The sequence below is a fragment of the Pelodiscus sinensis genome, chromosome 1 (assembly GCF_052426305.1).
Source record: "Pelodiscus sinensis isolate ZL-2025 chromosome 1, ASM5242630v1, whole genome shotgun sequence".
In the NCBI taxonomy this organism is placed as follows: domain Eukaryota; kingdom Metazoa; phylum Chordata; order Testudines; family Trionychidae; genus Pelodiscus; species Pelodiscus sinensis.
In genome coordinates this window covers 25,290,487-25,305,197 of record NC_143052.1, presented here as the reverse complement: position 1 = coordinate 25,305,197, position 14,711 = coordinate 25,290,487, and the positions used below count along the sequence as shown (strand labels likewise).

General features: G+C 45.6%; 1 protein-coding gene across 1 annotated transcript in view; it reads left to right on the top strand.

Annotated features, from left to right (window-relative positions):
* The window catches only part of FBXL13 (F-box and leucine rich repeat protein 13), a 224,907-nt gene that overhangs the window by 61,227 nt on the left and 148,969 nt on the right, over positions 1 to 14,711 (top strand). The window contains exon 9 of the mRNA XM_006137531.5: positions 1,746 to 1,881. Coding sequence (XP_006137593.2) covers positions 1,746 to 1,881 — 136 coding nt within the window. The remainder of the gene's footprint in view (positions 1 to 1,745; positions 1,882 to 14,711) is intronic.

Below are 14,711 nucleotides of genomic sequence, written 5' to 3'. Positions count from 1 at the left end.
GAAATGGGATTTAAATTTTGCAGAGCTTGAAAGGGGGCAGTGTGTGTAGCTGGTCATCTGCCTGCAGGACAGTGGAGTTCAAACTGCTGACTAGAGCATCTGATTGGGAATTATGAGTCATTTCCTGGAGGCTAGAATCAGCTAAATGCCTCAAGGTGTCTACATTACATGTTTGTCACAAACACAGGGAGAGGAAAAGACAAAAGTCCCTCGTGGAGCAGAAAGTTTTTTGTCGATGAAAATGGACATTTTTGCAACAAAAGTCATGTTGCAGTGTGAAGGCTCACATAGTTTTGTTGACAAAAAGCACTTTTCCTCAACAAAGCTTGCCAATATAGAGAAAGCCATAATTAACATAGACTTTTCATAAACACTGCTGGGGAGAGGGGAGGAAGCATGCTTGATTAAAGATTGACCCATGTTTAATTCTTCAGCTTAGCTTTGGTCCAGGTCTATAATCATTCAGTAAAAGGGGGAAGATAAAATTATAGTCCTGATATACAGGCAGTATATCCGACTTACGCGGATCTGACTTATGTCGGATCCGCACTTATGAACGGGGCTTTTCTTGCCCCGGAGCTCGCGGGCGGCGGGACCGCCCAGAGCGCAGAGGTCCCGCCACCGCGTCCTCCGGGGCGAGAAAAGCTGCTCCGGGTCTCCCTGGTGTGCTGGGGGGGACTCCCCGGCACAGCAGGGAGACCCGAGCAAAGCCGCACAGGCGGCGGGACCCCGCTGCCCGTGCGGCTTTGCTCCTTTGCCCCGGAGCAAAGCCGCACAGGCGGCGGGGTCCCCTGCCTCTGCGGCTTTGCTCCTGTCTCACAGCAGGGAGACAGGAGCAAAGCCTCAGAGGCGGGGGACCCCGCCGCCTGTGCGGCTTTGCTCGGGTCTCCCTGCTGTGCTGGGGGGGACTGCCCCCCAGCACAGCAGGGAGACAGGAGCAAAGCTGCAGAGGCGGCGGGACCTCTGCACCTCCGCAGCTTTGCTCGGGTCTCCCTGGTCTGCTGGGGGGGGAGGGGCGCAGCTAGTGCGCCCCCCCCCCCCAGCAGACCAGGCTTTTGTTGCGGGACGCCTGGGGTAGAGCAGCTGGGGTGCTGCCGGGTTGGTCCTGCGGGGACCTAACCGGCAGTGCTCCAGCTGTTCTGTCCCAGGAGTCCAGATTCAGCCGCTGTTGAAACTGATCAGCGGCTGATTCCAGGAAGCCGGGGGCAGAGCATCTCTGCTTAGGGCTTCCTGTAGTCAGCCGCTGATCAGTTTCAGCAGCGGCTGAATCTGGAGCCAGTTCCGACTTACATACAAATTCAACTTAAGAACAAACTTATAGTCCCTATATTGTACGTAACCCGGGGACTGCCTGTATCTGAGGTTAAAAATTAATTTTAAAAGTAATGTAATTGTTAGACAAGCTTAAGGAAAAATTAAGAAGGACAAAGTCAATAGTTAATTTTTTCTGCGTTGGTCACTTCTATAAGTGTCCTCTTTGTGAACTGGTCAGTGTGCTAGCCTTCACACAATAAGGTGTAGATATCAATCCTGCAAACACTTATGTGCATATTTATGCATGTGAGTATTCTTAATAAACTGTATTATACTACTTCTATGTAAATAAGAGAATGTATTTCAGCATTTGCATGGTTAAAGTATTAGATTATACGGCATATTTCTAACAGTACTTAATAATTTCATGTATTTTGTATATATAACATTGTTTATACCTATATGATACCAGAATTATTTAATTGGTTTAGATTGATTTTTCTTCAGTAAAGCACAAGGTGCAGGACAAAACTGTAGAAAAGATTCTGAAGAAGTGGCGTCCTTATGTCATACGTTTGAATCTTCGTGCTTGTTCTGCTCTTCACTGGCCAAGCTTTAAAAGTATTAGTAAGTATTCAAATATTTTTTAGTTCCGTCTCTTCCATTTCCCTCTTTCAAGCATCTTTTTCTTTTGTCAGATTGCTCACTCTATGACCAGGTATTCTTGCTATGACTATAGAACTATGAAATGCTATAGAGTCCAGAGCAACTTAGCTCAACTTGGCAGGAGCCTGTGAACCTCTCAAGCCTTTTCAATCATTTTATATTTATAGTTTTTAACTAAGGATGTTAACTAGCAATTAATTTACTAGTCGAGTAGTCGATGGAATTTCCATCAACTACTCAACTAGTCAATAAGCACTTCCGCGTTTCGCCTTTGAAATATACAAGAGCCCCAAGGGCGTCACAAGGAGATGCTGAGATCTGGTTGATCAAGCTGTATCACACTACCCATTTCAGTTTGACATTCACACTCGGCACATCACAGCACTCAGCCATCTGCCCAGCTGCACTTGCTGCAGGCTGCCATCTATGGGGTGGGTCAATCGGGGGCCTGCAGGAGAGCTTCCACCCCGAGGAGCCCGCAGAGCCACCCCAGACCTCCCCATTGGGGGCTCGTACCCCATTCCTCCCTCACCTCCTTCCATTTACCCCTCACTAGCCCCCCCTTCCTGATGTACAAAATAAAGGACACGTGTGTTCAAAAATAGAAACTCTCTTTATTGAACAAAACTTGGGGAGACTGGGAAAAGGAGGTGGGAAAGGAGAATAGAGAGGATGGGAGAGGGGAGGGCAACTAAAATGATCAGGGGTTTGGAACAGGTCCCATATGAAGAGAGGCTAAAGAGACTGGGACTTTTCAGCTTAGAAAAGAGGAGACTGAGGGGGGATATGATAGAGGTCTATAAAAGCACGAGTGGGGTGGAGAGGGTGCATAAAGAAAAGTTCTTCATTAGTTCCCATAATACAAGGACTAGAGGACACCAAAGGAAATGAATGGGTAGCAGGCTTCAAACTAATAACAGAAAGTTGTTCTTCACAAAGCAAATAGTCAACCTGTGGAACTCCTTGCTGCAGGAGGCTGTGAAGGCTAGAACTGTAACAGAGTTTAAAGAGAAGTTAGATCAAGTCATGGAGGTTGGGTCCATGGAGTGGTATTAGCCAGAGGGTAGAAATGGTGTCCCTGGCCTCTGTTTGTGGAAGGCTGGAGATGGATCGCACGAGACAAATGGCTTGGTCATTGTCTTCGGTCCATCCCCTCCAGGGTCCCTAGTGTTGACCGCTGTCGGCAGACAGGCTACTGGGCTAGATGGACCTTTGGTCTGACCCAGTACAGCCATTGTAAGCTCAGGGCTCAGGGTCGGGGGTCTCAGTGGACCACCTTGATTTTCATGCAAACCTGCTCCTGGGTGGCCAGGCTGGCAGCTATCCTGCCCTAGACGGCCACTTTCCTGTGCCTAGTGCGGAGGTCGTGGCTGAGGTCCACAATCTCCGCACTAGACCAGGTGGGCGTGCCCGCCTCTTGCGGACCTGGGCAGGCTCCCGGGAGCCGCCAGCCTGGTCCTGGGAAGAAGCGGAGGGCTGGGTGGCAGCGGGTGGCTGGTTCGTTACGTGCCAGGTGCAGGGTCTGCTGGCTGGGTGCTGGCAGGCTTGCACCTGGCACGGGCACCGTAGCCAGACCGTGCCCCTTTAAGGGCTCCGGGGCTGGGAGGGGGGCTGACGAGTTTCCCTGGTGGTGCCCAGAGTGGCCACCAGGGAATGCTGGGGAGGGCTAGCCTCCCACTAGTTCGAATTAAGTGGCTACACAGCCCTTAATTCGAACTACTTAATTCGAACTAGGCATTAGTCCTCGTAGAATGAGGTTTCCCTGGTTCGAATTAAGCGCTCCGCTAGTTCGAATTAAGTTCGAACTAGCGGTTTGCCTGTGTAGCGCCTATCAAAGTTAATTAGTTCAAATTAACTTTGTAGTGTAGACATACCCCATGAGTGTGAAACAAGTGATCTGTCCTTGGTTAGATTCTTCCCTTGTTACTTTTTCTTATCTGGCAATGCTAGGAATGCTGCCTCAGCACGCATATACAGTTCTTTTATTTCACAGTTCTTTTTCTTAAAGTTGTAAACAAGTCTATAATCCTGCGGGGTTTTTGCCTGGACCAAACAAGTCCATAATCTTCTCTTCAGCTCACTTGCTATGGATTCACTCATACACTCATACCGACCATTCACACTACCCATGATTCGTGACAAGGGGGACTCTTGTGCATTTCAAAGCGGAAGCACCTGTATGGAGCCTGGTGTCAGCGGGGGACTCAGAGTCCCATGCTGGCCCCAGGCTCCATGCTGTGCTTCTTCTTTGAAATGCACAAGAGCCCCAGCTATGGTCGCTTGTACCTTTCAAACCTGGCACTCCGCATGGAGCCTGGGGTCAGCTGGTGAGTCCCCAGATAATCCTGGGCTCCATGCGGCATTTCAAATGCGGCTCAGTGTGTTGCTGCTGCTTTTAAGTACTCCCCTCTTCTCATCCCACTACCCTTGCTATCTGATAACAGCAGCAAGGTAGGGAGCAACTAGTCAACTATCATGTTAACTATCCGATAAGCGTTTGCTTATCGGATAGTCAACTAATCCTTTACATCCCTACTTTTTACATCTAAGAGAAACAAAAGGATATTGTATGACCCCAATAAAAAAGTAAATAGAGGATGCTTCCTGAATTATAATGACAATGAAGATTACTTTGCCTTTAGAAGCTCAGAGTGTAAACAAGTGCTTGGAGGTGTCCTGATGTCTGGAAGTATACTGTTAGACAGAACTTGCAGTAGGAACTTTTGTGCATCATTTTAAGTGATTTAGTTTGTAAAATAGTAGCTGAATCTTTCCTTTTATAACATGTGTCTGATAAAGTGGGTTCTAGCCCATGAAAACTTATGCCACCGCCACCCCAAAACCCTGTTAGTCTTTAAGGTGCCACAAGACTTCTTGTTTTTTTACATTAGTTTCCTTTAAAGAAGAACACAGTCTTAAGTAATATATCTTTTTCTGGTACAGATAGCAACCATATAACCCATCAGTAAATAGTCCAGTCACTTTGCTTTGCTATTCAAATCAATTCCGAATAAATCCAGTGTTGTTTTGACGTGTGGTTACTCTCATGCTGGGCTAGTTACATTAATACTTTTGTCTGTAAAACTTTTCGTTGGTCAAAGATGTGAAAAAGCACACACTCTTGACCAGGGATGGGCAATAATTTTTGACCAGGGGCCACTTCAGAAATTTTTTAAGTGGCCCCAGGCTGCCCCGGAAGGGGCAGGCCTCAGGCAGAGGGGGTGGCCGGGACACTTCTGTGCTTCCCTGCCCACAGATTCTGATTGGTCTGTGGGTAGGGGAGCACATGAAGTCTTTGCCCCTGCCCCCCAGAGAGAACCGCTAGCTGTTATGAATAGCTTGCAGTTCCCTCTCGGCGCCTGCATCCCTGGCAGTGGGAGGAGACTTTTCGTGCTGTCACCTGCTGCCCTCAGGTCAATCAGGACCTGGGAGTGGGCGGGAACACGTGAAGTCTGCCCCTGCCCTGCAAGGGAATGCTGCACTTAGTCACTCACCAGCTGAGCAGCAGCTAGCGGTTGAAATAAGTCCCGAGCCCCTTGCAGGGTGGGAAGAGATTTCATGTACTTTCCTCCACCCCCAGTCCCTGATTGGCTTGAGGGCAGAGAGCGGGGAGCGCAAAGTCTCTCGCTCCATGCCCTTTGGTGCACGGCACTTAGAGTCAATCGCCAGGGTTGATTCTAAGTACCGCACGCTTCCCTGTCCTCAGGCCCTGATTGATCTGGGGATGGAGGAGCAGGAGGACCTCTGCAGGTCAGATCAACCCACTTGGTGAGCCAGATCCGACCCGCAAAGGCTCTTTTTCCCACCCCTGCTCTTGACCGACAGCAGTTACACCAATATATGTGCTAGTGTGGTCAGCGCTATGACCAACATAGTTACTGCTGCTCATTGGGGGTGGTTTAATTATGTTGATGGGAGATCTCTATGCTGTTGCCACAGAGCACCACAGCTGCACTGGTAGAACTGTGCCACTTGAAGATGTCTAGTGTAGACATAGCCTAGCTCGAGTGTATTTACTTAAGCTACTATTACAATAAAGATATGCTCTCAGAAACGCACTTGCAGCATGACTCTAAGAGAAAGCTATAAGACAGAGAGCTTTTTGTGTTGTATAGTGCCTGGAAAAAGAGACTAAGAATATTGAGCAAATAAACTGCACTGTGTTGTTTGATTCCAACTATGTTCAGGGAAACAGAATTCTATCTACATTGTAAATAAATAGGATTGTGTCAGAAATACTTGACTGTTTCATTAACTTCTGGAAAGACAGCAAATGTGTGAGGAGGATGCAGTTTGGGTGGAAACATCCTTTAGAAGTGAATAAGCTAAGAACTATGCATCTTGGTAAAGAAAATAGTATAGAACAAGGGTGGAGAACCTTTTTTTGATCGGGGGCCACTGATCCACAGAAAAATCAATCAGGGTCTGCACGCAAGTGAGGAACAAAAAACAAAACAAAACAATCCCCCCCCCAAAAAATATCTCTTATCAGCATGGGCTCCCCAATGTTTGGAGGAGCCCTAAGCCTCAAAGACTGGATCCAGGGAAGCTGGGGGTTGCACCTGGCCTCTGGGCCTTAGGTTCCCCACCCTGATATAGAAGTTGATAATGTACTGGTAGTAACTGAAGAGAAACAGCTAAACAAAAAAGGGTCCCATTCAGTTACAATTTTAAACGAATTAAACTAAATACTGACTCATTTAATAAGTGTTTTCATAGAAGTACTATAAGTCTAAATACTATGATGGGTGAACTTGAGTGCCTGATATTGAATGGGATTATTGATATAATAGTTGTCACTGAAACTGAGGAATGACGATAATCAATGGAACATAGTAATCTTATTACTGTGTATTTTTGAAATGTTTTTCTGTCAGTCCATCTGCCCGACCATCTGTGAGTCCATTTCAAGAACTCCTCCAAAACAGTAAGAGCTAGGACTACCAAATTTGGTATGCAGCTTTCTCTTATCATAACTTAAAGCAAGGTCAGGGTTTGGCTGTGCTAAGATAATAGGACATGCCTTGAATTTGACAGTTTCTCATAAAATAGAAAAGGTGAGGTTCTGTCGGTAGGGAGTTATACTGCAAAATGACCACAGAGGGACAGCAAGGAGCCAGAAATGTGGTTTGAGAAAGCTATAACCTCATTGGGTCAGCAGGTATCAGAGGTGGAGAAAGGGACAGCTATATATTACAAATTTCACAGTTTGTGTGTGTGTGTGTGTCCCCCTTCTGGGGGACATGCACCCCTCCCGCAGCTGTGCCCCCTGCAGTGGCCATGGACAGGCATTTCTCACCTGGTCCCAAGCTGTTCTGATGAGAGAGGACTGGGACTGCTCTCTCTTCCTGGGGCAGCCTGCATATTGAACCCCACATCCCTACCCCCATTCCAAAATAATGATTCAAATGAAGAAAAACAAAACTTATTTGAATTAAGGATCTGAGCAATGGCGGGTAAATCTTCTACAGGTTGGTCCTCTCTAGTCCTGCACCCTCGAGACCTGACCTGTTCAGAACCAGAGAATTTTCTAGACTATGGGAGGTCAATGTTTTCTAACAGCTTTATCAACACTTCCATTGCTTACTGGGCTGCTGGAGGACATTTAGGAGTAAATTAAAGCTAAATAACAGCACAGAACACTGAGAGCTAGAACTGGTGGCTGTAAGCAAACTTTATAGGACCGTGGGAAACTTGGCCACACACATTAAAAGTGGACATCCAGCTAACTAAAATCATTCTGGATGATGGATATTTCTGGATCAGTGAACTTTGGACTAGTGAGCTTCAACCTGTAGTACAAAATAGATAGTAAAGTCAGAGTAGGTGATATTGATGGGGGTGTGGCATTATAACGAAAGTGCGTAGTCAAATATAGTAAAAATCTTAAATGAATCAAACGGTACCATAGAATCTCTGTGGATAGAAATTCCATGCTTGAATCATAAGAATGTCACAGTAGGAATGAATATACTATTGACCACCTGACCAGGATGGTGATGGTGATTGTGAAATGTTCAGGGAGATTAAGGAGGTTACACCAAAAAACCTTTTAGGACACTTCAGGTAGGGATGCAGAGTTAAAATTTCTGAATGCCATTAATGACTGCTTTGTAGAGCAGCTAGTCCTGGAACCCACAAGGAAATGTGCAGTTCTTGATGTAGTTCTAAGTGGATCACAGGAGATGGTCCAACAGGGGAATATAGCTGAACTGCTCAGTAATAGAGAATAAGGTAGTTAAATTTAACATCCTATAGGGAAAAAATACCAAAGAAACCCTGTACAGTAACTTTTACCTTAAAAAAACAGAACTACACAAAACCAAAAAAGCTTAACAGAAATGTTTAAAAAATGTCGTGAGTGAAATGCCTACAAACTGCATAGAAACTATTAAAAACAGCATAATGGAGGCACAAACTAAATGTATACTCCAAATAAAAAAGACCAAAAAGTGCCATTATGTCTAAATCCTCCCCCCACGCTGCTGCCTCTCATACAAAGGCAGGAGTGGGGGCAGATGCAGGATGGTGCACACAGGAGCCGGCTTAAATGCCAGTCCCCCACTAGTATTGGCTCCCACCTGGCTCCTCATGTATAAACATGTAACCACTACATTTCAGCAGTTACATGTTTACAAAAATAAATACATGTTAACATCCCTAGTTTGCATGGCGGGGGGTAGATTGGGCGGGCAAGTCTGGAGTGCAACATGTGGAACCTGGGGACAAGTTGGTGCCCAGATTGCATTGATGGGGGCGGGGGAGGGTATACTGAAAAACATTTTGGGGTGGAACACCAGCTGCAGTGGAGGCCAGTTGTGCAGCTGCTTCATCTATAGTGCTAGCAGTACCTTTAACGTGTTCATTTGCCACTCCATAATGCTCTATAAGTTTAGGAGCTGCTGCATGCTCTCCTTCCACTCACTCCTGTTGTCCCTCCACTTCTGCAATTTTTTGTTTGACATCTAGATAGCTCAGGACGTCTCCCAAAAACTCCTCTCTAATCTTTCTTGGGTACTTCTGTACCTACCTCAGATGCTCTGCAGGAGTTAGAACTTTCTGAGACTGGCTTTCTGAAGCCGGCTCCAACAAGGACAAAATTGCAATATGTTACAGAAAGCCCATTATTAACACTAGACGCAACACTGCCCCAACCCCTTTGAAACACTTGTAATGGCCACATACCTAGCACTGCCTGACTGTCCCAGAGTGAGCATATGTAACAGACAAGAACCTCACAATGATGAGTTCATCACTAAGGGCACCAAGGGAAACTCTAGGTGCCATGGGACATGGGAAAGGGCCGTGAAAACTCTTGCTGTGGTGGCATGGGCAGGGTATTCCTTTGTGCAGCAGGGCAGGGGAAAGGACAAGGGGAATCCTTGGAGCAGACTCACAGGGAAATCCCTTGGTGCAACTGGGCAAGGTCCCAGGAAGCAGGGGTTTTCATTATCACATGGCTGTGTTTGGAGCAGATGTAAATTGGGGATAGCACTGCAGGGGGAGAGAGCAAAAGGTTTAGTAATGGCCACTCATTTCCACAGGCTGTGTTCACACTGGAAGACATTTAGCTGCTTAGAGTGAACAGGGAAGCAAATTAGGGTCTTTTACTCGACTGCAGGTTCCATCTGGGACCATATGCGGCTTGTCTTTGTGCTGCATGTTTGCATGCCCCTACACAGCCCTGTGGGCTTGTATGTCTGGGGTTGCGGCAGAGTCCCTGTTAGAAGCTGTGCAGGGAGAGAGGGAGCAAAGCCATTGGTCCCCATTAGGAACTGAGTTTGGGGGGGTAAGAGGGAAGTCCACAGCTCCCATTAGAAGCTGCATGAGATGGGAGGGGGGAGGAGAAAGGGAAGCCCCAGGCCCCAGAAGAAGTTGAAAGGGGCCCTCAGTTGCATAGGGCCCCTTAATTTGTAAGTTGGGCCTTATGCATTAGGGCACAAGGGGTCAGCACAGAGGTGGTGGAACCCTGCCCAGCATCACCATGGGAACCTAACACATGGAGAGGCCGCCCCCTGTGGTCACTCTTCAGTATGACAGTCCCTCCTAGTAGCCCCCTCCCTTTCCATGTTATGGAAGACAATCCCATTCCAGGCAGATCCCATTTTCCTGACACAACCAAACACTGACCTTGCTTTAAGTTGGGATAAGAGGAAGCTACATACAAATTTGGTGGTTCTAGCTCTTACCATTTAGAAGGAGCTCTTGAACAAATGGACTCACAGACAGATGCATATTTCTAAAACAGATACATGACTAAACCCTGTCTCTATCTTTCAATAATTGCTGAAATTCTGTGTGTCTTCAGCAGGCTCAAAATCAAAGATTATAACCAATTTTTACTGTTCACTTTCATTTGTTAAAATGATTTGTGGAAGTCTGTGTGATTGTCCACAAAGAATCTTAAAGAAGTATATATCTGAAACAGGAATTTCAATCAGCGTTTGGTTTTTTTTGCTATTGAAATTAATAAGAAAGTTATGTTACATGTCCACTGATATTGGGCATGCAGCTTGCTTGTGCATGTCTTTTGAACTGTTGTGGAAGCTTGATTGAAGCAGAGAATATGATGATTTTATTGCTGCAGGCCTATTTTCCACCCTGCTGTTTTCAGATTGCTGAAGATTGTATCAGAGCCCTACTCCTCAGATGCTTTTCTTGCTAACAAATCAAACTGAATTATTTAAGTATAGTTTAAAGATGTCATGAACTTTCCATTCTTACTGCCATAAACCACAGTTCTGATTTCATTACTCAAGATGAATCCAAGATTACATAGATTTCTGGCAGCCCTTTTTTATTATTAACTAGCATTACCCATCCAGTTGTGATGGTAGATGTACATGTGGCCTCCTCCCTCCCCACTGTTCCTGGAGGTGGGGAAGCTTCGGTCGGCTTGGGCAGCGTGGCTGCCTCCCTTCCTGCTGCTCTGTGGCTGGGGAGGCTGGAGCTACGTTGCCTTCTCCCTCCCCACTGCTCCTTGGGCCAGGGAAGCTTGGATCGGCTCAGGCCACAGGGCCTCCTCCCTCCCTGCTGCTCCCGGGGGTGGGGAGGCTCAGGCCATACATCCTTTTCCCTCACCCGCTGCTCTGGGGATTCTGGGATGCGCGTGCAGGGTCTTCCCCTCCCTTTGGGGAGGGTGCACATGGCCTCCTCTCTCCCCACTGCTCCCAGGGCTGGGGAGGCTTGGGCCAGCTCGGGCTGCGGGGCCTCCTCCCTCCCTGCTGCTTCCAGAGGCCAGGGAGGAGGTGCTGGGAGTGCTGGGGCATTGTGTGAAAGAAGCTATTTGCATATATATTTGCATATATATGCGACCATATTTACTTGTGGCCCTCGGCATGTGCTATGAGTATCACTGTGGCCCCCGGGACTTCCAAAGTTGAGTAGCCCTAGTATAGATGAGATGATAGAACAGCACTGATGTTGGCTGTTTTTTAGTGCTGGTTTGCTGGCACTAAAAAACAAGTTTGTATTTGCTATCCTGAATGAATTAGTTGCAAAATATTGGGAGTTTTATTGTTTTATATATTCACATTCACATAAAGGTACGTGCATGTTACTGTTTTGTTTCTGAAGATATACAAGTTATAATATTATTCAAGCTCAAACTGACTTTGGCAAAGGAATAGATTATTGTACCAAAAGAAAAATAAGGCTATTGGAGGGATAATGCAGAGCTCACTGTTTGAGGTATTACTCTGCCCACCCAGGCTGTGTCCAGACTCAGGGTTTTTTTCGGGAAAAGTAGCCTTTTCCCGAAAAAACTTCCCCTGCGTCCAGACTCAAGCCGCGTTCTTTCGAAATTATTTCGAAAGAACGCGGCTTTTCTTTCGATGGCGGTAAACCTCATTTCACGAGGAAGAACGCCTTCTTTCGAAAGTTCCTCTTTCGAAAGAAGGCATTCTTCAATGTAAAGAGGCCGTCTTTGAAAGAGAGCATCCAGACTCGCTGGGTGCTCTCTTTCGAAAAAGCAGATTTCTCTTTCGAAAGATCCGCCTGCAGTCTAGACGCGATCTTTCGAAAGATGCTTTCGAAAGAGCCTCTTTCGAAAGAAACCTGCAGTCTAGACATAGCCCCAGTGATCTGTAACAGGGGAGAGATCCTGGGTTACTATTTGACTTCCATATGTGCCTGGGAGTTGCATTTAGAGCTTGCTGCTATTAGTATTTACAGCACAGGAACAAAAAATTTGTCAAGGAGTACTCTGCTGATTCCTGAGGTCAATGCATTTTAGAAGGCACCTACATTCTGTGATAATTTTGTTACTAATCATTGCAGGTTTTAGGGACCCCCAAACACAAAGAAAATCCCCCAGATATAACTGGAGATGGAGATGAAAGAGGTGTGTGTGTGTGTGTGTGTGTGTGTGTGTGTGTGTGTGTGTGTGTGTGTGTGTGTGTGTGTGTGTGTGTGTGTGTGTATATAGACTGCAAGGATCTTTTTCTGATACTTTTGTCAGAAGAGGGTTTTCTGAAATTTGGCCCATCTAGACTGGGCCAAATTTCGAAAACCCCGCCCACTTTTGAAAAATCCCTTCTTCCTCATGGAACGAAGAATACAGGGGCTTCCGAAAGAGCGCTTTTGCTCTTCTGCAAAAAAAAGTGGAAGAGTAAACGCGTTCCCTGGATGCAGTGGAGTTTTTTCAGGATACCTTTGGTATCCCGAAAACTCCCCACAGTCTAGCCGTACCCTGAGAGAGAGGGGGAGAAAGAGAAAGAGAGAGAGGTTATAGGGAAAGAAAGGGTATGTCTACACTGCAAAGTTAATTTGAAATAACAGCCGTTATTTCGAATTAACTTTAATAGCATCTATACATGCAAACCGCTATTTCGAAATTAATTAGAAATAGTGGAGCACTTAATTCGAATTTTGTAAATCTCATTCTATGAGTAACGCCAAATTCGAAATAGCTATTTTGAATTAAGTGCTGTGTAGACACTTAATTCAAAATAGGGGCCCTCCAGCCCTTCCCAGGGAGCCCTGGTTGCCACTCTGGGTACAACCAGAAAAACTTACTCTCCTCTCCCCCAGCCCCAGACCTATTAAAGAGGTAGACCCTGGCCACAGGGCCTGTGCCAGCTCCAAGCCTGCCAGCCCAGAGCCAGGAGTGGCCACCGGGGCCCCTGACCCAGTGGCCCCAAAACATGATCCAGCAAGCCACTGGCAGCCAGCCCTCCACCGCTCCCCAGGAGCTGTCTGCCAGCTCACAGGAACCTGACAAGGGCTGGAGAAGGTGGGTGCCTTCTTGGTCCAGGGTGGAGATCATGGATCTTATTCAGGTTTGGGGGAGATGCCAGCCTTAACTTCGGTTCAGGGTCCACTCAGTGTGGACGCGCTATTTCGAAATAGCGAAACGCTATTTCAAAATAGGTTTTGTGTGTAGATGCGTTAATTTGAATTAGCTTAATTCAAATTAATTATTTTGAATTGAGTTAACTCGAATTAACGCTGTAGTATAGACGTACCCAAAGAGAATAAAGGGGCTGTGGGAGCTAGCAGGGTTGGCTTAGGTTTTTCTAATATCCTTTGAACTCAGAAATACTTTTGAGGGGCATTTGTAATTAAATAGTGCAGAAGAAGAAATCTGAAGATGCAAGTGTGGTTTGTGACTGTGGTGTTTCAGTTGAGGACATGTTTTGATTTATAGCAAATAGCAAGGTCTGCTCTTAGAAAAAATCTCTTCTATAATTTTACAGTTTTTCTTTCTGACATTCTATTTCTCCTCTTCCATGTTTGTATATCCCTTTTTCTTTTCTATACATTTATTTTTCTCACTTTTTAATTTGGCTGCCTTCTTCTATTGTTTGGTGCCATATTGTTGTGCTTCTTTCTGCTCCAGGCCCATTTCTGTTCATACTATTGAAACTAACTTTTATTTCCCACCAGCTTTCCTTTTTGGATCACTACAAACATTAAGGTACCTCAGACTCTGATGTGTTTCTGGTAGATTGTCAATTTTCCCAGAGTTCTAGAATCTTATGGGTTCACAGTTGCATGCATGTATGTTATAAAAAGGTTGTTTAGTGCCATTGGTCTAAAGGGAAATAGTGAAGTAACACTAAGCATGAAGGATTACAGCTGATTAGTGTTGCTAGGTGTCAGGTTTTGAACCGGACAGTCCAGTATATGAGCTTTCTGTTCGGGAAACAAATTGAGAAAATATAAATGAGAAAATATAAATGTCCGGTATTTTCTAAATAAGATGTAATGTAGATTGTGATGTAATGTCACGTGTGTCTGGTATTTTTGTTGAAACCATCTGGCAACCCTACAGCTGATTGTAAAAATTTAAAAAACAACAAATAGTTCTGCAGCGCCTTAGAGACTCACAAAAAATGTAGATGATATCATGAATTTTCGTGGGCACAACCCACTTCTTCAGATGAAGTTTCATCTGGAGAAGTGGGTTGTGCCCACAAAAGCTCATGATACCATCTACATTTTTTGCTAGTCTCTAAGGCGCTGTAGGACTATTAGTTGTTTTTAAAAAAATTTCAGTTACAGACTAACATAGCTACCCCTCTGAAACAGCTGATTGTAGTTATACATGCTATAACTTGTTACACTTGTTTAACCTCCTTGGAATAATTTAACAAAAGGTGCAAAGTTAACTGCTCTTGGAAACTCTTCAGGTGTGGGGCGCACCTTCCAGTACACCCCTTTTTTGAGGGCAAAGAAGTCTTTATTTTTCCCCTTCAATATCAAAGGTCTCAATTGATACCACTTCAAATTTTCCTTTTTTTAGTACTGTTTGAGGATTCTTTCTTGGTTATCTCCTTGAACATAGTGGT